Below are 26,185 nucleotides of genomic sequence, written 5' to 3'. Positions count from 1 at the left end.
CAAACTCAGCAGAACCTTGGCAATGTCATGCTCATCTTAAGCCACACCCAGCACATCTTCTGCATGCTATGAAATCCCCTCCTCCACCCGACAAACTCTGCACAGCTCTGCACAGCTCTGCACAGCTCCAGCCACGCTCTGCACAGCTTGGCACATGCTCTGAGCACTTGGTGGCAGGGGGGCGGCTTGGTTATAGAGGAAAGGAAACTACACACATACCAAATGTCATGGGGAAATGGGGAAAATAGACTCAGAGGAGTGGAGGAGCTGTGCAGAGAGGTTACAAAGAGCAACACGCTGCGGCTTAAGTGCTACTTTGTGCATCAGTCCCAATCAAGAGGGCAGTGCAAGGATTGCTCACCCTGCAGTGTTTTGAACCCTTGTCACCCCCAACCAATGGAAAATGCAAGGAGCCTGCCAGGCTACATGCAGATGCGTTAATGGGAGCCCAAAAGTTAATGACTTCTGAATACTAACATTGAAAAATGTATTTCATATTTTTTGTATGTATTTGCTCTCTATAATCACTGTTCATTCAACACTGGCTTACTAATGCCTAATTCATCAAAGCATAATGAGAGGACAGCGACAGAAGCAAATTCAATTCGAGGCTGGGTCTTGTTCTTTTCAGGAAATTGGTCCATGGTTGCCTTGCCCATTCATTTATACCATATCCAATAAGCCCAACCCTTTGATAAAGCCATAAACTGTAGCAAATCACAGCAGGATTAGGTCTTTCCCTTTTCACCTCCACAAGGCAATAGTCCCCAGCATGACAATTAAGTTATTTGCGCCCCTGCATCATTCAGGGACACGTTGTCAAAAGGCCTTCTGCCTACTGGCACAATGTCATGAGAGACACCTTCAGACAGTGCTGTTTTGTACCCCACAAACCTCAGCATGCTGCAAATTGAAGGTCCATATTCCATATGGGGAAAGCAAAACGGCAATACAAAGTGCTATTGGCTGAAAGTGCAGAACAGGATGAAAGTGACTGACTCTTTCCACGGATCCGCAAACTCCAGGACCACCTGGCCTTCAGCTAAGTCTCCCGAAAACAGGTCTATTCCCCCCTAGCCTGGGGCCTGTGGTCACAATCGCTCTCTACTGCGTGGGGATGTTGTCACGACCACTGGCTGACCTGGCCTTCCCAGCAAAACTAGGACCACTCTTCCCTGCAATAACAATCTGCAATCCCAGTTATCATCACTGTTATCCGTCATCCCAACTACCTTGCATCCTATAAGAGGCAATACGAAGCACCACAATATCTATAGGCGGTCACAATTACCGGCAAGAAGTTCCAAGAGTCACAATTGGATCCCCTCCTGTAGATAATGCACACATAGAGGAACACATTTCTGGCCTTCATGCACGGCAGAATAATCACTCATGCCACATAGGGAAGGCATTTGCCCTGCGCCTTACACTAAGCCATCCCCTGCTAGATCCGTCCAGCTGCTTTGAGGCAGCAGGTTGATTGATCAGCAGGTATCTATCACACATCATTAATCTTTTGCACTGTCTACAGACACACACTAGATTCGGAAAAAAGCAGACAGCACTACGCTCAACGGGCAACTCTGACCCTTACACGCGGGTCACCCAACGCAATCCATATCGGAGAAATTATTCCAACCGCGCACCCTTCCATCCAATCACGGAGGCTCCTGCCCACAGCCCTCCAACCAGGTCAACAGTGTCAGGAGGCCATACAAATGGCAAATACTGTAAAGCAGGACTGCAACATTTGGCTCGCCAGATATTTTGGACTACAACTCCCATCAGCCCTAACCATCATTATCAATGATGAGGGATCATGGAAGTCAGAGTCCAAAACATCTGGAGAGATGTAGGTTTCTATACAATTAAATCAGTTGACAGATATGCTTTCAAAGCGTGCATATCCATGAAGACATGGAGTCTTCTCTCCTTTGCAATAGATCCTGAAACTGTACACATGTAAAAAGTAAACTGTATAGGCAATATTGACACTCCAACTGCTGGAGCAATGCTTTCCACTGCTGAGTGTGTCCCATGGAATACAAGCACCCCCCATTGCCAGCATGATGACATGTTGCTACTATGTAAAACATACTGAAATACACAAATACAGAAAGGGATAATGAAAGTTATGGAGTTTTCCATTGAAATCCTCACCTGCCCAGTTTTATTGCGAGAGCACCTCCAATGTTGGCTCCCACTAGGCCGCCAAGTGTGAATATGGAAGCAATCACTGACCATAGGAGGGTCAGTGTTTTTTCGGTCAGCGGTGTTTGGTAGTGGTCCTCCCAGGTTTCATTTATGAATTTTTGTATATGCTAAACAGGGAAAAATATAGATTGTTATTTCACATTGGGGGAAACCTCTGTAGAAAAAGTATACATGAAGGCTGCTATTCACCCATATTTTAGGGCACCTTGGAATCAGAAGCTTTAGTCTTTGAAACAAATACCTTTTACTATCAGCAAATAAATTGAAATACATGTGGAAGCCTGATAACACTTCACAGGGACAGTGGGTGTTCCCTTCACTTGATGACTGCATATGCTCTACTCCAGAAGCGGTCAGAATGCAGCCACTAACATTCTTAAGGGGCTAAAAGCAGGATGGGATGAGACTCATCAAGAAAATAATGGCTTCCAATGAAGACAATAGTTAAACGTTGAATCAGCCTGCTGTACGTATAATATTGCCTTTTTTGCATCCTTTCAATCGTCTTTGTTCTATCATCACGAGTTGGGCGCTAAACGTTACTCCCATTCCCCATTGGGTCTGGACCCAATGGGGAATTTTCTGCGCAATTACCGGGCGGTAATGCCGCCAGCAATAATTGCATCAAAAATGGAAATGTATCCAGCGTGTTTACCCCCGCTCTGAAATGGGGGCAAACACATCAGACTCGAGATTGGGTGCAGTGGTAAATGCAGTGGTAACACCATTATCACCAGAGTTAAGGGCTACCGCCCAGCTTGTGATGAGGCCTTGTGTGTTTGAATTTCACCCGGGCCGGTGCAATTATCTACGGCATCTCAGATGAAGAGCCATTTTGGATCCTCTGCCTTACACATTTGCCACAATTGGTGCCTTGGAGCCAGAAATGCGCCCTTTGGTGAGCCTCTACTGGTGGACCTAGAAAGCTTCCTAGAATTGTCTTATTGTAGAACCAGCCTTGCCTAACACTTACATTGCACAAATACAACACATGTTCTACAGCCGATTTTGGGAATACAAAATCAGCCAAATAGAATATATAGAGACATGAGAGTGGTTTGTTGGTTAATTACAACTCAGGTAGATGTGTTGGGTTCCCCACCAAGCACAGAAATCCATTCAGCTTGTCTGCATATCCATCTTGAATATGTATTGGAAAAGGGTACACACTGCATAATGAGTTTCAGTGGTGATGATTAGCTGCATTTTGTCCTGTTCATTCTGACAACCCTACTACCATCCTACTTTCTACTAACTGGTGAGTTGGCAAATCCTGCTCGATTTACAATAGTCCCTACGATTAAGGAATGGTTTTACACCAGAGAGCAACAAAACGGCTATGGTTAAGTGAAGCAAATGTTTTGCTTGTTGCTGGACCACAAACAGAGTCATGTTTGTGGTAGCCTGGTCTAGCCCAGTGTTACAGGCCCAATCAAGACTTTCTGCAATGATCAAACTGGGCAGGCGTAGCGGATGGCAAGTTGTACAAGCAAAGAAAACCCAACTTCCTCAATTCTCGCAAATATTGACCCCACTTCTAACCCTTGGCTGAACATTGGCTCTTCACAATACTTCACATCTTCACACAAAGTCTCACTATCTTCACCAACAGTGCTCCCTAGGTCCCGGACAGGCCATTTCCTCCTCTAATTACAGATCACTCTTTTGTGTATGGACACAGACTTCTCTAACATCCATATTCTTTTGTATTCATTACTAAAATATACTTAGTTCCTTCAGGCTTTGAAATGGATGTTACTAATTGTATTAAAGGATGTATCCAGGGACAGAATAAACACCAAGCATACACATACATACATAATATTCACAGGAAACCTGGACACACCATTTTATCACCAGAAACAATAGGGTTAAACAATAGGAATACATTATCTATTAAAGTGTAAAAAAGAAATCAGCACACACAGTGAAGCTCTCATGCAGAGCACTTGATTGCATCTGAGGTCAAGATGGCAGTTGCATCCCAGAAGCAATGTATTGGAGGCCTCTGTCTCATTACTAAGGTGGCTCTTATATATCCCAACCCCTGGTGGTGCCCACTTACAAAAAAAGCTAACCAAGACCAAAAAATCTCTATCTCAGTTAACATTTAGTGCCAAGTTCACTCAGCTGTAGGTCAGAAAGGTTGGCGTAAAGAATTGACTTTGCTGGTACTGCCAAAGTATATTGTTAAGCAAATTCCCTGACCCGGGTGCACTGCTTGCCGAAAGGGGACTTGCAAAGTAGGGATTTGGCAGCAATGATGTCCCTGCACGGGTTCCATAACATCTCCTGGCATCTCCTATTGGGCTGCCCTGCTTCTGCTGTTCCTGATGCTCGTTCTAACCACAGAAAGTCCCTGAAAGAATGGCATTTACTTCTCCCTCTAAAATTTGAGCAGAAGGTCTTCAGGATTTCCCATTACAGCCATTGACACTGTAATGCCATTCAAGAATGAATTTACTAGCCACAAAGGTTCTTGGCAAACTATTTAACTGGAAACCTACCAATTGCAAGATAAAAAGGAAATAAGGACACTCTGACTCATTGGCTGAGGTTTTACTAGACGGATAATCTGAAGGATATTGTAAAGTAGTTTGTAAAGAAACTCACTTTATCTTGGTGGTGTTCAAACCTGGGAAACATGTTAAATTCTAACCGAGCTGTAAAGAAAACCCATTTGTTTCCTGCCCCTTCACATTATCCTAGGTGGTCTTCAAAGCGAGGTTACATGTCACATTCTAACTCAGTTGAAAATAAATCCCAGTAGTGTCCTGTCCCCTCACTTCATCATGGGTGGTGTGCAAGCTAAGGAAAAGTTCAATTCCAACCCAGATGAAAAGAAATCCCACTAGTTTATCATCCCCTCACTTTATGCTAGGTGGTGTTCAAACCAAGGAAAAAGGTCAAATTCTATCTCAGCAGAAAAGAAAACCCAGTCGTTTCCTGTGCCCTAACTTTCTGCTAGGTGGTGTTCAAACCAAGGAAAAAGGTCAGCAGAAAAGAAATCCCACTAGTTTATCATCCCCTCACTTTATGCTAGGTGGTGTTCAAACCAAGGGAAAAGGTCAAATTCTATCTCAGCAGAAAAGAAAACCCAGTCGTTTCCTGTCCCCTAACTTTCTGCTAGGTGGTGTTCAAACCAAGGAAAAAGGTCAAATTCTATCTCAGCAGAAAAGAAAACCCAGTCGTTTCCTGTCCCCTAACTTTATGCTAGGTGGTGTTCAAACCAAGGCAAAAAGTTAAATTCTAACTTCGCTGAAAAATAAATCCCATTAGTTTTGTTTCCCGTAACTTTATCCTAGCTGGTGTCAAAATCTAGAGAACAGGTTAAGTTCTAACTCACTTGAATATAAATCCGGCTAGTTTCATGTCCCCTCTCTTTACCCTAGGTGGTTTTTAAACCCAGGAAACATGTTCAATTCTAACTCAGCTGAAAATAAATCCTGCTACCTTCCTGTGCAGTCACTTTATCCTCGGTGCTGTTCAAACCTACAAAACACCTTCAATTTTAACTTAGCTGAAAAGAAATCCTGCTAGTTTAATGTCTCCTTTTAGCCTAGGTGGTGTTCAGACCTAGCAAACATGTTGAATTCTAACTCAGCTGAAAAATAAAATCCCACTGGTGTACTGTCCCTATATGTTATCCTAGGTGGTGTTCAAACCTAGGAAATATGGTAAATTCTAACTCAGATGAAAAAGAAATCCCAGTAGTTTCATGTCCCCTCACTTTATCCTAGGTAGTGTTCGGACCTAGGAAACATGTTAAATTCTAACTCAAGCAAAAATAAATCCTGCTAGTTTCCTGTCCCCTCACTTTATCCTAGGTGGCGTTCAAACTTAGGAAACATGTTAAATTCTAACTTCGTTGAAAAGAAATCCCAGTAGTTTTCTTTGCCCTACACTGTATCCTAGGTGGTGTTCAAACCTAGAAAACTGTAAATTCTAACTCAGCTGAAACGAAATCCTGCTGCTTTCCTGTCCCCTCATTTCAACCTAGGTGGTGTTCGGACCTATGAAACATGAAAAAGTCGAACTCAGTTCAAAAGAAATCCCAGTACTTTCCTGTCCCCTCATGTTATGCTAGGTGATGTTGTAGGAAACATGGTAAATTCTATCTCAGTTGAATAGACATCCCAGAGGTTTCCTGTCCCCTTACTTCACCCTAGGTAGTGTTCAGAGCTAAGAAACATGATAAATTCTAACTCAGCTGAAAATAAATCTTGTTAGTTTCCTGTGCAGTCACCTTATCCTGGGTGGTGTTCAAACCTGTGAAACATGGAAAATTCAAACTCAGTTGAAAAGAAATCCCAGTAGTTTCCTGTCCCCTCACTTTAGACTAGGTGGTGTTTGGGCCTAGGAAACATGTTAAATTCGAACTCAGTTGAATAGAAATCCCAGAAGTTTCCTCAATGCAGCGCAAAGGGCCGCGCTAACCCTCGATCAGCTGACAGGGCCGCTACACTGCTATCACGTGAGCGGGGAACGAGTATTCCTGGGGTGCGCGGGTACCTTCACACAGGATTTTGCTTGCAGAGCGGGGTACGTGTATTCTGAGGGGTGCGCGGGTACTTTCACACGCGATTTCACTTGAAGAGTGGGGTACGTGTATCCAGTGGGGTGCACGGGGAGGCTCACACGCGACAGGCCTTGGGCGAGTGGGGTACGAGTATTCCTGGGGTGTGCGGGTACTTTCACACGCGATTTCGCTTGCAGAGCGGGGTACGTGAATTCAGTGTGGTGCGCGGGGTGTTTCACACGTGAATTGGCAGTGTGGGTCCTCCCAGGTGTGCCCTCTACCCCCTCCACAGCCCCTGCAGGCAGCCCACACCACAGGGGACTACCCTGCACACTTGGTCATTTCCCGCAGGCAGCCCATCCGCCATGGGCATGCCCCCCAGGCAGGCCACATGTCACCTTGCACTAGTGATCACCAACTCATGTCCCCCTGCACCGCCACCCACCCAGCATTGACAGGCACCTGCCAGCAGGCCCCCGACTCATGTCCCCCTGCACCCCAACCCACCCAGCATTGACGGGCAACTGCCAGCAGGTCCCGACTCATGTCCTCCTGCACCCCCACCCACCCAGCATTGACGGGTACCTGCCAGCAGGCCCCGACTCATGTCCCCCTGCACCCCCATCCACCCAGCATTGAGAGGCACCTGCCAGCAGGCCCAGACTCATGTCCCCCTGCACCCCCACCCACCCAGCATTGAGGGGCACCTGCAAGCAGGCCCAGACTCATGTCCCCCTGCACCCCCACCCACCCAGCATTGATGGGCACCTGCCAGCAGGCCCCGACTCATGTCCCCCTGCACCCCCACCCACCCAGCATTGATGGGCACCTGCCAGCAGGCCCCGACTCATGTCCCCCTGCACCCCCACCCACCCAGCATTGACGGGCACCTGCCAGCAAGCCCCCACTCATGTCCCCCTGGACCCCCACCCACCCAGCATTGAGGGGCACCTGCCAGTAGGCCCCGACTCATGTACCCCCTGCACCCCCACCCACCCAGCATTGACGGGCACCTGCCAGCAGGCCCCGACTCATGTCCCCCCAACACGTCATATAAATGCCCAATCATGGGCCTCATGTCCACCAAAATCCCACAGCACGCCACCCCAGTCTTGAGACGCAATGAATTTCCCAATCCACCACACACTGACATGCCTATCTCATGACACAAACCAAAAGTCAACTATGTACATCAACACATGTCTGTCACACGCACACACTGGGTGCCATTGAATGTGTAAACCCACATTTTGACATGCATGAACCCAATGAGCGAATACCACACATGGAAGTAAAATATCTAAATGTATTATGAACAAAATGAATGTAATGAAATGAAAGCATAAAAAAATGTCAAACATGAAATCAGATGCATGTCCAAAACATAATAAAATGAAATGTAGAACCAATCCAAAGAAATCCAAAAGAAAAATTGTCCAAACTCTCCGTCCACCAAAGCAAATCCAAAGGAAACGTAAAATGTAAAATCCATTGATCCATGGTGATTTCCCCAAAAAAAGTTCTCAAAAATCCAATGTTCAACTATGTACAACGAATTTTCAAAGGGTCCATGAGCCCAACGAAAGAAATGAAACCTATCAAAGAAACTACCTAACAAATACCTATGTACAAAAGTGTGGGGCATAGCCCAATCACCCCAAAATAAAGCAAAAACGAAAATGAAACCTAGCACTAAAAACTATATACAATGGAGGCGGGCTAGTCCGACGGCTCACTTTCCGATTTACCGGGCCAGGGCATCATCGAACTCCTGCTCTATGTCCTGGAGGCGGTCCTCTACCATGTCCCCGAGGGTTCGCAGGGACGATGCCATGTTCAACTCCAACTCCCTGCAAATTGCCTCGAGGCACTTGGCCCACCTCAGTGCCTCCGCATGGAGTTCTCTGCCCGGACCATTGTGAGCCGTGCTTCTTCCGCCTGCCGCAGCTCTGCACCTATGGTCTGGCCCAACTGCTGCACCATGGAAGACACTCCCAATCCTGGGTCCTCCTGCCCTCTGGCCGATGCCTGCCCCTCGGATGTTGATGGCCCCGAGCCATCATCGCTCCCACCTTGTTGCTGCTGCTGCTGTGCCTGTGCCCTGGCTGCCTGCACGTCCTCCTCCGGCTGGGGTGCAGTTGTTGTGGTGGCCACCTCTGCTGGACGTCCGACTCCCGACTGTGGCAGGGATGTGTCCTCCACCAGCCTGACCACTGGGTCAGAGGCCGCTCCACAGGGTACCCAGGTGATACATGGGTGGGAAGATGGCATGGAGGATGACTGGTGCATAGGGGGGTCAGGTGAGGAGGGGGTCGGAAGAAGGTCCAGCACATGGAGGAATCCAGCACTGGTGACCCATCCCAGTAGGTCAACGCGGTCACGAAAACACTGCAGGTCATCTCGCATGTCCCGCTGACGCAACGCTATCCCAGCCAGGACAGACTCAACCCGGTCCCGGATTGCCACGTCCGCAGGGAGAGGAAAGCCAGTTGTTGTGCGCTCATCCCCTCCCTGAAAACGGGTCTGGACGTAGGCATCCCTGCTGGTGCAGGATGATGCAGTCACAGGATCGGGGACAGGATTACACACAGGCACCTCCGCGGCATCCTGTGCTGCCTCCTGTCCCTGCCCCTGCACTGCACCACTAGCACCAGTGGAATCCCCACCTCCAGACTCCGTGTGAGTCCCTTCCATGGCCTCCTCCTCCACCAAACCTCCCACCAACCTGGATGCCCCCGTGCCATCTTCCTCCGTCGGACCCTGTGGGGTCTCAGCTGCCCCTTCTGCTGCCGAGGAGTCCACCTCCGACCTCCGCCTCTTGGACCTACCCTCGGCAGCTGCGGCCTGGGACGCGGCACCAGACTCCTCACTCCCTGACGAGATGACAACCTGGCAGGGGAGCCAGGCCTTGCATCTCCGGCTGGCGGTGCGATCCCTGACGCTTTGCTCCACAGCACCCTCTCCGCCCTCTTCATCAGTTGACGCTGCAGACAGGGAGAAAAGAACACAGGCATCATGGCACTGTACAATGGACTGATACACCCATGACAGTTGTACATGGCATCACACTCCCCAACACACATGTCATTTCAACTCACACACATAAGCAAATCAACAGGAATATTGCACCAGGCAGCACCATCCATACACAAACAACAGCACGAGCAGCCGAAGGTGAGCCTGACGTCACATGCAACACGGGGAGTGCAGAACACAGGCATACACGCCACCAGACTTACATGCATCTGTACATCTCCACCACCTGTCGCAGTAATGTCATCGCCATCCATGTCACATCTGGCATTCAGCCTTCTACATGTCATTGTCACATGTATCCATGTTGCATCACAGTTGCACACTTATCAAATACACACAAATGAGCTTGTTTGTTGTTTGCGCGCACATTTATGCTGCGCGGGCCCGCTTACGCCTGCTTCCTGCTGGCGTACGTGTTTCCAGATAAGCGTGTCTTTTTTGGCGCACGGCTTTCCCCTGTTCGATTCCATGAATACGTGTTGTTGGCGCGCGTGTGGGCGTTGCAGGCATTTACCTCCTGTACTTCCCCTGTAACACCCACATTTTCGCGTGTTGTTCCCCATTCCGCGTGTTACGCCCACTTTTGTTGTGTGCGCTGCGCTATGTGCGCTTTCCCTGTGCGCGTAGGGCACGACGTTTAATGATGCGTGCACCCGCGTGCGCCAACCACGATTTTAGCGCACATCCCAGGATTTACATGCGCACTTAATTCCATGGATCGATGTGCGCGGCTTTGGCAAGCGTGCGCTGCGATTTTCCCATTTGCGCTGCGATTTTCCCGCTTGCGCTCCCCTTTTCGGTGCACATTTATTCCATGAATCAGCCCGTAAATATGCAGCCCCACCCTACAAGACTGAACCTGTAACATTCTGCAAGTAGAGTCAGAATATGACTCAAAAAGTAAGCAATAGGTAATGAATTAATTATAGATCTTCTTTATTACCCTGATTGTATAGACAGGATGATGTGGTTTCATTGAAGAAAATCGTCAATAAATATGTTGTAATGTATTTATCTTATTGAATAGAGGGTGGGATTGTAATGTTTTGTAATGGTGTTATACTCACTGTGTATTACAGTTATGTCAAAATTATATTTTAGAATGACAATTGAATTGAATTTAACTCTATCAATTGTATTTTATATTGAATGGTAGCCTTTACGTGCTGTTAGGTCTCCTGCATACAATTTTAAACATTCACAAGCTGAGGGGAAATGAAAGAGTAAAGTGAGGCAAACTCACGTTTACTCTTTCATTTGCCTGCCCGTCTGGTGAAAAGGAAAATGCTGCCTGCAAGATACGCTTTGAAGATGCTGTTTCCTCTTGGATTCCTATGGAATCCGCCTGGTCTTTAGCAGGTGCTACATGCAGGTGCTGCATAAAAACTTCATGCAGGCGTGCAATGAAATGTGCTGATGAGATGGAGGAGGATTGCATGGCTATGATGTTATCCCTGCTCCTCCTCTACCTTACCAGTAGGGGCCGCTCATGCATAATGTGCGAGGGGGGCCTCAACCGACCAACACCTTCGGCCATCATGGAGCAGCCGCCTACGTGCATACCTACATGTAACAGCTCTCAGCTGCCAAATTACAAGACAGCAGCAGAATGCGCACGTTTGCACGTGCCTCCTTGAACACTATAGACATGTCTGTTTGTTTGAAGTGATGGTGCTCAAAGACATTCCTGGTGGAGCTATGCAAATAACTAAAAGCAAATATCTTCACGGATGTGTGGTGCTAACTGAACAGCACACACTTTCACTACAAGAGAGCATTCAGCCTTGACGGGCTAAGCAATGCGTTATTGTTCTTTTGTAGCGATTCTTGAAGAAGTGCAGTTGGGGCGGGGGTCTCAATTGTGCCCAAGCATCCAACATTGATTCCAAATCCAGTATTTGAAAAACACTGTTTGCATTATCGCATCTATTCAGAAGTCACGTGATTGCAGGTCAGCATAGGGATCACACCCTCTCAAAATATAGTCATCAGAGCAGACATTATACATATAGGACACGGGGATAAAATCTCAATATAAATTATGGAGGTCAGATTTATAAAGCCTTTGCGAGAGGGCAAAGGTGTATCATCCAAACATGTCTATTTCAAAGCCCCCTTTTGTGAAAAGATTAGTCTTGAAACTGACCATTCTGTGCCATTTTGCCTAAAAAATCAGCCGGGACTTCCCCTCCTCCCGCCTTTTCACGAGGCATAGGCCTGCTTAAAAGGTTGCCATGTTTTGAACCTCAGCACATTCATCTCTACGTAGCGGATTGCTGGAAGCTCTAGAATATCATCTGGTTGCCAGCCCCAGTGAAGTGGCTCATGTTTTTCCTCTTGATTGCCAACGAAGGCCCAATAAGCCTGGCTGGCTTCCATCAGTGGGGTGGTGCCTGGTTCAACATGTCACAGGCCGCGCCTAGGAGAAGTGTTTGGAACACCATTCGTTTCAAACTTCATGTGCTTCTGAAAAATTCCAGAGAGACACGGGAAAGACACGGGAGAGAGTTTGTGATGATCCGGCCCATACATTTAAATATGACTCTGTATGTTAAGCGGGATGGGATCTTCTTCACTGAACCTTCTGCACTAGTTGCGTGTGGGTTTCTAGCCACTGTTTAGCTGGCCTGTCTTGGTCAGGATACTTACTTGAGTGAGCCGGGCCCTTATTTCTGTGCAGGCACTTTTAGACTTTGGTTATAGAAGGGACATGAAACTTCAGCATCTAGCATGTTTTCTTAATATGATGCCATGTTTTACTGTTTTGGTGCCCTGTTGGGTAATCCCCTAATTATCTGTCTTTCTTATTGATATCGTTTGTTTTTACTCTTATCTAGGAATATGTAAGAGTATTGTGATTAGCTAAGAGTTTTACTTTCCAACGTCATTTGTTTTCCAACTCACTTTGAAGTGGCCTGTTTCTAAAATGTGGCACGCTACAAAACTTCAAATAAATAAATAAGCCACACGTCCAATCTACAGTTGGCCATGATTGCCGCAAATGATGTGGCAGAACTTCAAGGCTGCATTAACATTGCGGTTAGGACCTTTGCCTCCAATGTGTTTGCCCTGCCCAATAAGGAAACGCCTACCACTGGATCCTGCCCATGTTCAGTTGACTTCGAGCTGTGCAACATGTATCAGTCTACTTTCTGATGTTCCGCAGCCTTTTCTTTTACACTTTGTGCAATCACATGCTACCCAGTTTGGATGTGTGTTTCTTGGCTTAGCTCAAAGTGGCCTGTACAGAGGTGTATCTTGTGCTCTATGAGCTGTATGCAATAACACAGCACAGTATTGGATTGTAAACATGTTGCTTACTCTTATGGACAGCAGCATTCACAGTTTGAGCCCTCTTAACTTCCGAAAGAAATACATATTTTTCTAGGTTGGGAGTGCCAGGCAGACTCTACAGCAAATCCCATACCCTAAAACTAAAGAGGTCCCCCCTACAGACCATGAACACCTAAAATCGTGTCCTACTTTCAATTGCAGAATACACAGTGCTGTTGCATACTTCGTGGTTGAAATTACCATAGTTATATCATGACGTACGCAGTGCATAAAATTCCCATCGAACTATGAATCTGTTCAATTGTACACTTTGTATGTACATTTATTTTGTACTTGACCACCGCCTTTGGGCAACATGTAACTGGTTCCTCAACAGCCCCCCCCCCCGATGCCTCTGGGTTGGCGTGTGCTATACAAGTGAAATAAATAAATAAATAAATAAGTAAAATGCCCATTTAGAAAATGGAAACCACTGCATGAGATATATATCCACTGTGAATGTTTCCCGGCTAAAGGTTTGCGGGTCACTATGGTTGGTTGATGCTGGCATAGTGGGAGTGGAAATAAGGGAGGGTGTTCAAAGGGGCAGAGGGCGCTTGGGGGGACTCTGGGTTACCCCCGCATGACACAAAAGTGACAGAAGGGAAGCATGAGCATGGTGGGGTGAAGGGTTGCCAGGGTGAGCAGAGAGGGATGTAGAGTGATGGGATGAGGGGGCAGGGCCTGCAAAGTTTTCCCTTACTCACAACATTGATGAGAGCAAAGCCATGGGGGAAAGGGTCATTGGCAACACAGTGGAAAATGAAAGGCTTAGGGTGGCAGCGTCTGCAGTGATGCGGACCGCATAACGCAGGAATAGGAAGTGAGGCATAGCTAGAGGAGCAATGGCGGGGGAAGCATCAGCAGCGGGGTGGAAGTGGGAGGAAAGGTGGCTGTTGGCGTGGAGCATGATGAAGGAGTAAGGATGGAGAGTGCAAGGATGACCGAGAAGGCAGCTTTTAATGATATCTCGTTGAAACAACATAGAACTGTGCTGTTGTGGGTTAGTTGTAAGAGCTATTCTCCATCAGGGTAAGTAAATCAATAATTCACACATATCCCTACTGTGTTAGCCACAAGGTGAAAACTATACATCATCCATTTTGCGAGCTACTCTAGGTTCAGCCCTATTCCTGATCTTCACTGTGTCCATTCTGGGTCAGGGCACTAGAACCTGATATTGGAGAAGTATTCAGGCCCTGGCGGATAGAAAGCATTATTGCAGGTTTATGAACTTTGAATGTATATCTTCCTGACTGTGCTGTCTGATGCTCTCAGTTCCTGTCCTAAACCTCTTATATATGCATCTTTGAATGTCCAAGATTTTTATTGTGTGGTGAAGAGGAAAAGGTTACTTTCACATCTATATATATAAAAGTAAAATTTTGTGTGTGGGTTTGTGGCTTGGTGCGAAGCATTGGTTTCCATAGCATTCCAGAAGTTTCCACATTTTTGCTCCATCAGGGGAAATTACTTTTTCAGAGGATTTTTGTGAGATGGTGCCTGCCGACGAAGCCGGAAACCATGTTCAGCGGGAAGGGAACAAAAAATGTTGTTTCTGAACAAGCCTTAAAATACTGTAAAATTGTGTTCACTGAGAAGGGAAACAAAAAATGTTGTAGCATCAGTTGAAATTACTTTTCCAGACGATTTTTACAAGGTGGTGTCTGCCGACAAAGCCGTAAACTATGTTCACCTGGAAGGGAAACAAAAAATGTTTCTCAACTGGTCCCGACACGAGGAACAGAAAACACACTTCTTTGCTGTTTTGGTGTTTGCTGTGCATACGAACTGTGCCCTGAACGTTCGTTTTTGGAGTCCTTTTACTACTGGCACTGCGAGTTTTCCATAACTCTTGCCAGCTCGCTTCCACTTCCTGGAGGAGGTGGGGCCCAGCCTCGATCACCTGACCAGTCACGTGACCTCAGCCCGAGTTAAAAGTCCGCCCCAGCCGCCTGAGAGGCGTGTTTGCTGTGCATACGAACTTTGCCCTGAACGTTCGTTTTTGGAGTCCTTTTACTACTGGCACTGCGAGTTTTCCATAACTCTTGCCAGCTCGCTTCCACTTCCTGGAGGAGGTGGGGCCCAGCCTCGATCACCTGACCAGTCACGTGACCTCAGCCCGAGTTAAAAGTCCGCCCCAGCCGCCTGAGAGGCGTGTTTGCTGTGCATACGAACTGTGCCCTGAACGTTCGTTTTTGGAGTCCTTTTACTACTGGCACTGTGAGTTTTCCATAACTCTTGCCAGCTCGCTTCCACTTCCTGGCGGAGGTGGGGCCCAGCCTCGATCACCTGACCAGTCACGTGACCTCAGCCCGAGTTAAAAGTCCGCCCCAGCCGCCTGAGAGGCGTGTTTGCTGTGCATACGAACTGTGCCCTGAACGTTCGTTTTTGGAGTCCTTTTACTACTGGCACTGCGAGTTTTCCATAACTCTTGCCAGCTCGCTTCCACTTCCTGGAGGAGGTGGGGCCCAGCCTCGATCACCTGACCAGTCACGTGACCTCAGCCCGAGTTAAAAGTCCGCCCCAGCCGCCTGAGAGGCGTGTTTGCTGTGCATACGAACTGTGCCCTGAACGTTCGTTTTTGGAGTCCTTTTACTACTGGCACTGCGAGTTTTCCATAACTCTTGCCAGCTCGCTTCCACTTCCTGGAGGAGGTGGGGCCCAGCCTCGATCACCTGACCAGTCACGTGACCTCAGCCCGAGTTAAAAGTCCGCCCCAGCCGCCTGAGAGGCGTGTTTGCTGTGCATACGAACTTTGCCCTGAACGTTCGTTTTTGGAGTCCTTTTACTACTGGCACTGCGAGTTTTCCATAACTCTTGCCAGCTCGCTTCCACTTCCTGGAGGAGGTGGGGCCCAGCCTCGATCACCTGACCAGTCACGTGACCTCAGCCCGAGTTAAAAGTCCGCCCCAGCCGCCTGAGAGGCGTGTTTGCTGTGCATACGAACTGTGCCCTGAACGTTCGTTTTTGGAGTCCTTTTACTACTGGCACTGCGAGTTTTCCATAACTCTTGCCAGCTCGCTTCCACTTCCTGGAGGAGGTGGGGCCCAGCCTCGATCACCTGACCAGTCACGTGACCTCAGCCCGAGTTAAAAGTCCGCCCCAGCCGCCTGAGAGGCGTGTTTGCTGTGCATACGAACTGTGCCCTGAACGTTCGTTTTTGGAGTCCTTTTACTACTGGCACTGCGAGTTTTCCATAACTCTTGCCAGCTCGCTTCCACTTCCTGGAGGAGGTGGGGCCCAGCCTCGATCACCTGACCAGTCACGTGACCTCAGCCCGAGTTAAAAGTCCGCCCCAGCCGCCTGAGAGGCGTGTTTGCTGTGCATACGAACTGTGCCCTGAACGTTCGTTTTTGGAGTCCTTTTACTACTGGCACTGCGAGTTTTCCATAACTCTTGCCAGCTCGCTTCCACTTCCTGGAGGAGGTGGGGCCCAGCCTCGATCACCTGACCAGTCACGTGACCTCAGCCCGAGTTAAAAGTCCGCCCCAGCCACCCTCGCGGCGTAAGCCCTGGAGGCAGAAGGGCTGGTGCTGTTAGGCTGTTGGGCGTATTGTGGCGTTGGCGTGCTGTAATTCTTAAAGTGCCTCTTGTTGTGCCCAGAAATTCCATCAATGGTGAAAAATATTGTAAGCAGATTACATCAGGAATAAGAAAATTATTTGCACATTCTACGTATAAAGACCATCCTGGTGGGGGGGAGAGTCGGACTAAGGCCGCTCCTTAAGCTGTCGGGCGTTCCCAAAACCAGGTGGTTATTTACATTTGTCTGCTGCTCATCATTGATGACATTTTACGTATAAAAAGCTAAACATTTCAGTCTTATACAATTAATGCATTCAATCAATGGCTAATTTTAATCTTGTTATAAGTGTCATTTATGAAATACTGACTTTGATTCACTCTTAATTTTTCTTAGTAATGATATTTTATCATTTGTATTTTACAATTTGTGTTAATCTATTTTTTATTGATAGCTCTATTTATAGTGACACTGTTTGAAGATCCCCTGACCTTATATTATCTCATTTTCGGGGCTGCGAAGATTCCTTCTCCCTTATTACTCTTAGTAAATGGTGGGATCTATGAACATCAATTTTTTGAGGTTATAGGAATATATTTTATATTTTTGCGTAATCACTCTTGCACTTTTGACTATAACCCATCCTGAGTAGTATTTTGGCTGATGTCCCGTTGTTTGGTGGGAGAACGGCTTCTGATCTGAAGTGAGGTTGTTATCCTACTCTTATATATTATTGATTGTGTTTCATTGTGTGACATGTCTCGACAAATTAACTCGCTGAAAACAGGAATGCCAGAGCACATGTCAAATATTTACAATCCTTTGTCCCCTCTAACAAAGAAAGCTTTAATTGTTAAAAGACTCAAAGATAATAAAGACAGAAAGCGTGCGAATTCTCTAAATGTGGATATTCGCACCTTCTGTACAATAGATACTGTGGGGTTGGGAAAATCTAATCCCCCACAAAGCAAGATAAATACGCTGCCAATTCCGAGCTCGATCTCGGTCACGGCTCCGCATTCAGCCTGTACTAGTGCTTCGGCCCTGGCTGAATCAGAGGAAGCAATGACTGATACAAGAGCTTGTCTTGATAATGTACAACAAATGAGCAGAGAAGTAACGGACGCCACGATCGCTATGGCATACACAACAGGAGAAATATTTATCTCCCAAGTAACTGCCAATGTCGACACTCATTCTGAAGTGTGTCCTGTTAAATGCCCATGGTTGCACCTATTTGTTCCGTTGCAGCTCAGCATTTATTGCGAGCTGAGTATGTAAAAATAACAGCAGTAGGAGACTTTGGTAACAATACTTTAGCGTCTCTGAATGCATCGAGTCCACTTGAATCAGTAACACCTGAGGTGATGTACATATGTTCCAATACGGGTGATCTGATCCAACTAGATGACAACTTACAAAAACCTCTAAGTATTACCCCTGACAAAGGACAAGTACCAAACACTACTCCAACATTGGCGAATGAGAATCAAGATTTGTACAAATCACCAGTACTGTTTGAAAAATCTTCATCTAATATATCAAATGTATCATTTATAACTCCAACGCCTAGACGTACTAGATTTAACGAACCCGACTATAATCATCCGTATTTTATACGTGATAGTCAGATGCCGTACAAAGACAATAGATTCTTTTTTCCTGAGGCATCGGCACTCAATAATACTTTGAGTGCTATGAACACGGCCTTATTGTCGCTAGCAAAGCTATATGAATCACTGGATGAAAAAATGACAGGTCAGAACAAAGAGATTCATATGTTACATTCACTTCTCAAAAAAGAGCCACAGACTCAAAATCTACCAATCTGTTCATGTACATTTGGGCCAAAAAGTCAATCGACCCAAACAAATTCTTTACAAGATCTGGGTTTGATAGTAGATACACCGTTAAACCCACCGAAACAAATAATAACTGCAAATGTAGCTATCCAGGGAGAAAGTGTCCAATTACCATCGGTTAAACTGACAGAGGTAATTCCAAAAGTACAAGGTGTATCCTTTGCACCCATGTTTACTACTTAGAAATTGCAACCTTCAGAGTTTGTCCGGCCTCGCGAGCCGGATACAAGTTGTGCAACTCAACAAACAACCGTTAATAAGAAAAACCTGTCCAAAGTAAAGCAAGCTGCAAAGCTAGTAATCTCTGCTAAGAAAAAAAGGAAATTGAACCTGAATATTGAAAACAAATTTAGGAGAAAGGAATCCCTAAAATATCAACCGCTTGATGATTTGCTTGCCACTGTGACATTAACTTCCCAACCCCCATTGGGACTTACTGGAAAAACCCCAATTGAGGGCATTGCAACGCAAGTTAAATCAATAAAGGGGCCCTCAACCTCCTCAGTTGCAAATGAAGAGCTGATTATGAGTTCCACTGTGGTTCCAATTAAAGCTAAAACATTAAACGAAAATGCACCAAGCACTACGGTTGATATTATGCAGGATTTACGGGAAGAAATAAGAGCCGCATGTGAAAGACATTCGAATGCAAATGAGGTTCTGGTACAGTCTTCTACAGTACCCTATAGAGAAAACCAGGCTAACAAAAAGAATGGTGACATTTTAGAAGGGAAAAAGGTACATGCAAATGTGTCAAATGACACAGACGGCGTGTTACAAGATCTGCGCGACGAAATACGAGCTTCCTTTCAAAAATACGCTAAAGAAAATGAAGCTCTTACAGAAACTATCAGATTAGCCAATCAGGGATTATTAAACAAATCTGATCAGTGTAATCAAACTACAATCAAGGAGAAATCTAATATAGAGCTCCTGTTGAAAGGGCCAAAGATGCTACAAATGTCAGCCCCACATGACCTGATACATCAGGGGGCCGCGGGGCCTACAACCATAACCAGGCAGCTCAAGAACCAGCAGAGCGAACCTGACCCCGGGGTTTCTAGGCATCTCGGCAAAAATCAATATAAAAATCATCATCGTCTCCTTATTAAATGCCGTGGTTATCCTTTTGCTACATATGACTTGAATCGAGCTAGCATTTTGAATATTTGCGCGGAAATTATCGCACTTGATGATCTAACCTCAGCCGATATTAGCCTGGTGGAATTTGTTAATGACACAAATCTAACAGAAGCACGGCTGTTTATTCAATCAAGAGTTGTACTAAATACCTTGTGGCTAGCCTGAACTGCATTTTATAATTTAGGTTTCATTTTATCACAAGATGCAACTATTCAAGATACGAAACAATTAATTACTGACCGCCCAAAAATTAGAACGTATGGCGATAATGTAACCTCACTGCTTACAGAAGCAGGGCAAGCACAAAATGTATGGAGAGATGATAATCTCAATGTGAGATCATAACAACCCCAGACGCTGGAATCCATCAGCCTACTCTCCTGGAATACAAGAGGCCATAAACATTTTATTAACAACAAAAGTAAAGAGCTCCTCCAATTTGATGTATTAGTATTCCAGGAGACATGGCTGCGAGTGATACCAGTGTGGGATGATTATAATATCTATGTGGTACCTGCCATCGAGCCGCTGCAGGGTCGCCCCATGGCTGGCTTGCTGATGGCTTTTAGAAAAGATAAGAACATCAAAGTCATTTGGCACAGAACTCCCTCACCGTGTTTTCAATATGTTAAGATTCAGTTTGGTCAAACGTTTTGTGCAATAGTGAACATCTATTGGGGGAAAAAACACTTGTCATCAAATGCATTCTTTGAAACCTTAGCCATGATTCTCGATCAACTGTTAATGGATGATACCATTATTAACACATTTATAATGGGGGACCTAAATTTACACCTTTTATCTTCCAAAAACTTGAGATCTATGCCAGATGAATGTCGTTGGTTATCCATAATGGCTGATCGAAATTTTGTCATGGTAAATGGTTCATTGCAAGGGGATTTTCTTCCCAAAACCACATGGCACAATGCTGGTAGTCATACAACTTTGGATTACATTTTTGTGAATGATCACTTCCTGAACAATATAACTATGTTTTCTGTCAATTCAACCATCATGAGTGATCATAGCCAGCTGCGGGTGATATGTGATTGGCCTAAAATTAGGAAACAGTCTCAAAATATTAATATGTCGAATTTACAGGTCAATAATGCTGGTAACCGTGTAAAATGGTCCAAGTCAAGACTACGTCAGTTTAGAGAGGTCTTGTGTGAGCGGTATACTGGTGATACCGAATGTGAAAGCGGATATTATGTTCATGCCATGCAGCTATTTACTACACAGGGGTTGCACCCCAAACGAGGTTTACAAACGCACCCTCATGCCTTTGACCTTGAAGTTAAATGCAAGAAAAGTGAATTAAGGAGGAATATAAAAAAACTATCCAATGGTTGTGGGTCAAATCCTATGACAATTCATGACAAGATAAAACAACTAAAAAGGGAGCACAAAAAATGGTTAAGAGGACGTCGTGCCTCCCAATACCAACATGACGGAGAGGTAATGATGCAACAGATCATCCTTAAATCCTCAGGGGGTATATGGGCTCTTCTAAATAAAACCGCGTTTAAAAATCAGCCTTCCCTAATGGTGAATTCTATCTCTCAACATTGTTGGAGGGCCTTTTTTGGCAATATATATACCACACCAATCACAAATATGGGATTAAACTGGGACAGTATTGTAGCCGACCACAATGTGAACTTCGATTGTGATGACATACTTTTTTTTATATCGAAACTGAGCGTCTCAAGAGCAGCCGGGCCAGACGGTTTACATAATGCTATAATAAAACAAAACAGACATTTATGGTCTACCATATTACATCTCATATTTAAGAATATAATGGCTACAGGCTCCATTCCCCTGAATTGGAAAACATCGATTGTTCTCCCCATATTTAAAAAAGGCGACAGGACTAATCCGGCCTCTTATAGACCTATTGCACTGTTAGATTGCCCGGGGAAAATCTTTGCCCGTATGATATTAGGTGAGTTTAACAAATGGCTAAATCATCTAAGTCACAGAGATCCTTTTCAGACAGGGTTCGTTCCCGGTTTGGGAACAGCTATTAATTTAATCACCCTGAACTCTACTATTCAGCAAAACAAACAGTATCATCAACCGTTATATCTAGCATATGTAGATTTTAGGTCGGCTTTTGATCTTGTTCCCAGGGAATTACTCTTTAAGAAATTGATGGACCTGGGGTGTCCCTGGCATATACTTAAATGGATAATTGAGCTACATACAAATACATCAATTCAGATTCGCATGAATAATGATGGGTTGCTCTCTGAACCCATTGACACCTCGTGGGGTTTGAAACAGGGTTGTCTGCTGGCTTCTGCATTGTTTAATTTTTTCCTTTTAGAATTTGGGCTTAGTTTCAGGGGGTTGATTATTGACCCACCAAAATTGCTTGGAATAGCCATTAATTGGCTTCTTTATGCCGATGACATGGTTCTTTTGTCTAAAACACCTGCAGGCTTGCGCACTATGTTGAAGGCGCTAGATACATATGCCAAGAAAAATTATATTAGTATTAACACTACAAAAACACAAGTGATGCAATTTGGTGTCAAAATAAGACAAAAATCATGTAGTTGGCAATTACAAGATACTGATCTTTTGGTTGTAAAATCATATATTTATCTAGGGGTATGTGTGAATAATCATACATTTGACAAACCGTATGAAGATTATCTTCAGCTGAAACATCTCAGTGCAATATCACAAGTCCGGATAATTCGGGCAAAATATTGTAAATTCACTATAAACCCCATGATTATATATTACAGGCAAAAATATATCCCCACAATTCTGTATGGGTCAGAAACAAAAAAATGTCAAGCTTATCATTATTGGACCAAATATGAAAGTGCTTTTTGGAAAAAATCACTCATGTTACCCAATTCAGAATCCATGCCGATTATTAGACATGAAATGGGTTTAATATCAATCTATGCAGTATATAAATGGAAAGTCTGCCAACTATACAGAAAATGTATTATGAAAGATAATACTAATGGGTTACTCGCCATTATATCTCAATATCTACTGCTAGCAAATGATAATTTTGCAAACAAATGGTGAAACTGTGCTAAAAACTTTCTAGATGGGGCTGATATTACTGAAATTTTACTTATTGAAAACCCAAATAAAGCCAAATCTAAACTGTGGAGATCGGATTGGATTAAGACCAGGGAAGCGTGCATGAAAATATCGAAATTCAGTTTGAATCCGTTTGATTTAAAATCACAGGGACTTGTAGAGCAATACCTGAAGCAATCCCCTGGTCCTGGTCATCGATCAGATTTCCTACGCTTTAGATTAAATATATGGCCCACAAGAGAGATATTATACAGATGGAAGAAAATATCAGACCAAAGTTGTCGTTTTTGTAATCAAGAGGTAGAGACGCTAAAACATTTGGTAGTTGAGTGTGTCAGTTTGTTAACAAAGAGAATATTCTACTTCAAACATTTGTTTAATGAGACTGCAGTTATTATGCAGGAACAATTATGGTTAGTATTGTACACAGGACATTTAAAAAAATCAAGGTATGCAGTTGTAAATTATCTAAATTCCCTGAAAATTAAGATACATGATACAGCCGATGGCTAACCATGTAATTTATACTTATACAACCGTTATATATGTGAAGTTGAATGAAAGCGAGAGCGATTAATGTAATGATGATCAATATTTTGGTTCATTGATGTATTAATGTACTAATCTGTGTAAGAAATTAGAAAATGTTTTTGTTTTTCTTAATTTTTTTTTTGTAATAAATTTGTTGAGAGGTCGGGTTTAACTGACCAAAACAACAATAAAAAAAAAAAAAAAAAAAAAAACACTTCAAGGCTCTAGGATGCATGGTTTCCGAGAGATTTGCAACGCAATGCACCGCAATTAACTGCACCACGCCAGTGCGAGGCTGAACAGTGACCAACAGGATCATTGATTTTTAAAAATGGCAGAGAGTGTCAACATGTCTGTCTACAGAACCTATTAGGAGAACAGGTACTTTTTCTAGTTTTAAATACCGATGATATATGTCATGTATAAGGGACTCATGGTGGCAACAGTAAAGACAGACACAAGTGACCACAGTTCAAGGGTGTTTATTGAACAATTAATGCAGGGTGGAAAAAAATAATCGTCCCTGATTGTCAGCTTCCCTCTTCCGTGTTCACTCTTGCCAACATTTACAGACCGTTTACTTGAACACCGCTTGGTCGGGTTGACCTCGATCAACACACTATTCTTGTTGTCGGCTTCCCTCTGCCGGGTTCACTTTCGTGAACTAGTACAAACAGTTCACTGTACTTCGGACTTTGGACTTTGCCCCTCTTTGTTAGCATCCCTCTGTCGGGTTCACTCTTGTCAACCTTTTACGAAACACACTGTTCATATACTGATTTTACCATTCAGGATTCACTTCCCTTAGCTTCATAATCATCTGTCGGTCAAAAACTTACGACGGGACAGAGGATTTTACAAGACCCCTGTATGACCACTTTCACCTCTTTTCACCTCTTCCCATGAGCTTCTGGTTACGGTAGTTTTTACCATTGGGTAGTTGCCCAGAGTTTCCTGCCTGAGCACCTACGTGGTAACATACTCTTCTGTTGCTGGTTTTCCACATTCTCATCAATTGCATCTTTCATTCTTTCAATGTTCAAATTAGCCGTTGGCTACTTTTAGTTCAACACAGTCCGGTTTCTTATTGATTCTCCTGTCGACTCACCAGCTGTGATGAACCGATTGCCTTTCTTTATCCTTGGAGTCAAGGTTGGTACAACTGAGACCAGTGTCCTTCCCTGGCTTGGTTATCAGTGGAGGAGGGTCTTGCATACCGTAGACATCTGTTGCAACACACGCTGGCTATTGATTGCCGTCTTATGGTTCTTTCTGTGGAGGATTCATGGGCCTTGGTCAGAAAAGTCAAGGCCACTTCTCTCCTTGTCACCCTCTCAGTCTGCGCCGTCCGTTTGCGAATCAGTCTGGGACATTTCAACAACAAAGGAAGGTGAGATTTGGTAACACCTCATACAGTTCAGGTAGTTCGAGTGATGATAACACACCCAATACAGGAGTACAACAAAATACTAGAAATCAGGGTCGCTTTCAAAAGTGGGGAAGAGGGAACTCTGGTAACAGAAAAAACTCTAATTGACCGAACTGTGGTAGACAGGGCCCCCCACAACAACAGCAACAATGTTTTATAGAACAGGGTCTATCGAGAGATGATTGGTATTACGCCCCACACCAGACACAGAGTCACCAAACCTACTAGTAAACTTGTCAAGTTATGTACCTAACACTGCCAAAATATCAGTGCTGAACAAAAGTTTTAGTTTTGTGCCCACAATGGGTTATGATCAATTTAAAGCATGAATAGAGATTCAACAGTTGTTTAGGAAAATTCACTTGAATCAATTCTTTCAGAAGAAGTGGTTTGCACAATCGTTCCACTTTTTGTCCACCTTTAACGAGACACACACCAGAAGCGCTGGTATTTGAAAAAAAGGGTGATCCAGGATTTGGAAAATTAGAGATGTCTGAAAGACAGGTACCACTCCAGAAAATTATTCTACGTAAAGCAGATAAAGGTGGTGCAATTGTGATGTTGGAACGTCAGACATATGCAGATGAATGTAATCGTCAATTGAATGATGTATCATTCTATAAGGTGATTAAGGAATATCCAACCCAGTGACTACAGGTGTTAATTAATACAAAAGTTGACAAGGCATACAATAGTGGCTAGATCTGTAACAGGAACATGATTTTCTAATAGCTAAGACACCAAGTATTCCAAAATTCTATATATTGCCTAAAATACACAAATCACTTGTGAACCCTCTAGGTCGGCCAATTGTATCTGGGACAGGGTCCTTATTTGAACCTTTATCTGAATGTGCGGACATACACTTAAAACTTTTCGTCTTGGGGATGTATTCCTTTGTGCAGGACACTACTGAGAGAATCAACATAATCTAGGAATTCCCTTTTGATAGCAATACTCAATTGTTGATTAGTTTGGATAATGCATCATTGTACACTTGTATTCTGCAAGTAGCTACTCTAGCAGTGATCAAAGAATTGCTGTTTAAATGAGGAGATGAGTCCACCCCGAATAGCTTCATACTGTGGTGTGCCGAAATGGCTTTTACAGATAACTATTTCTATTTTAACAAGAAGATGTTCCACCAAATACATGGAACCACAGTGGGCTCGTCTGTGGCCCTTCTGTGGCCAACCTTTATGTTGAATCATTTGAAATATCAAAAATCTATAGCAATTCGAAACCTTTACTTTCTAACCTCCATCTATGGAGGAGATACATTGATGACATCCTGATTCTTTGGAATGGTGATGCCCCAATGTTTGGGAAATGCATGGTATGGGACTTCTGAAGTATACATCTGTATGTATGTATGTAGCTCACCAGAAATACATTTATTTGATATTAATATCTGGGCGGACAGAACTAATAATACACTGAAAGTGACACCATTTCACAAAGCAAAAGATAGGAACTTGTTACTTCTGTTTAGTAGTTGCCATCCTCGCTATACTAGAGAG

General features: G+C 44.5%; 1 protein-coding gene across 6 annotated transcripts in view; it reads right to left on the bottom strand.

Annotated features, from left to right (window-relative positions):
- LOC138492307 (solute carrier family 2, facilitated glucose transporter member 11-like) overlaps positions 1-26,185 on the bottom strand; it is a 453,312-nt gene that overhangs the window by 155,616 nt on the left and 271,511 nt on the right. For 3 of the 6 annotated variants that reach the window (XM_069619352.1, XM_069619353.1, XM_069619357.1), the window contains one exon: positions 2,161-2,321. The exons of the other annotated variants lie outside the window; for them this stretch is intronic. In XM_069619352.1, coding sequence (XP_069475453.1) covers positions 2,161-2,321 — 161 coding nt within the window. The remainder of the gene's footprint in view (positions 1-2,160; positions 2,322-26,185) is intronic. 6 annotated transcript variants of the gene reach the window in all.

This window comes from Ambystoma mexicanum, chromosome 10, assembly GCF_040938575.1.
Source record: "Ambystoma mexicanum isolate Mex_15411 chromosome 10, UKY_AmexF1_1, whole genome shotgun sequence".
NCBI classification, from domain to species: Eukaryota; Metazoa; Chordata; class Amphibia; order Caudata; family Ambystomatidae; genus Ambystoma; species Ambystoma mexicanum.
Note: the sequence above shows the minus strand (reverse complement) of the source record. Positions and strands in the feature narration are given on the sequence as shown.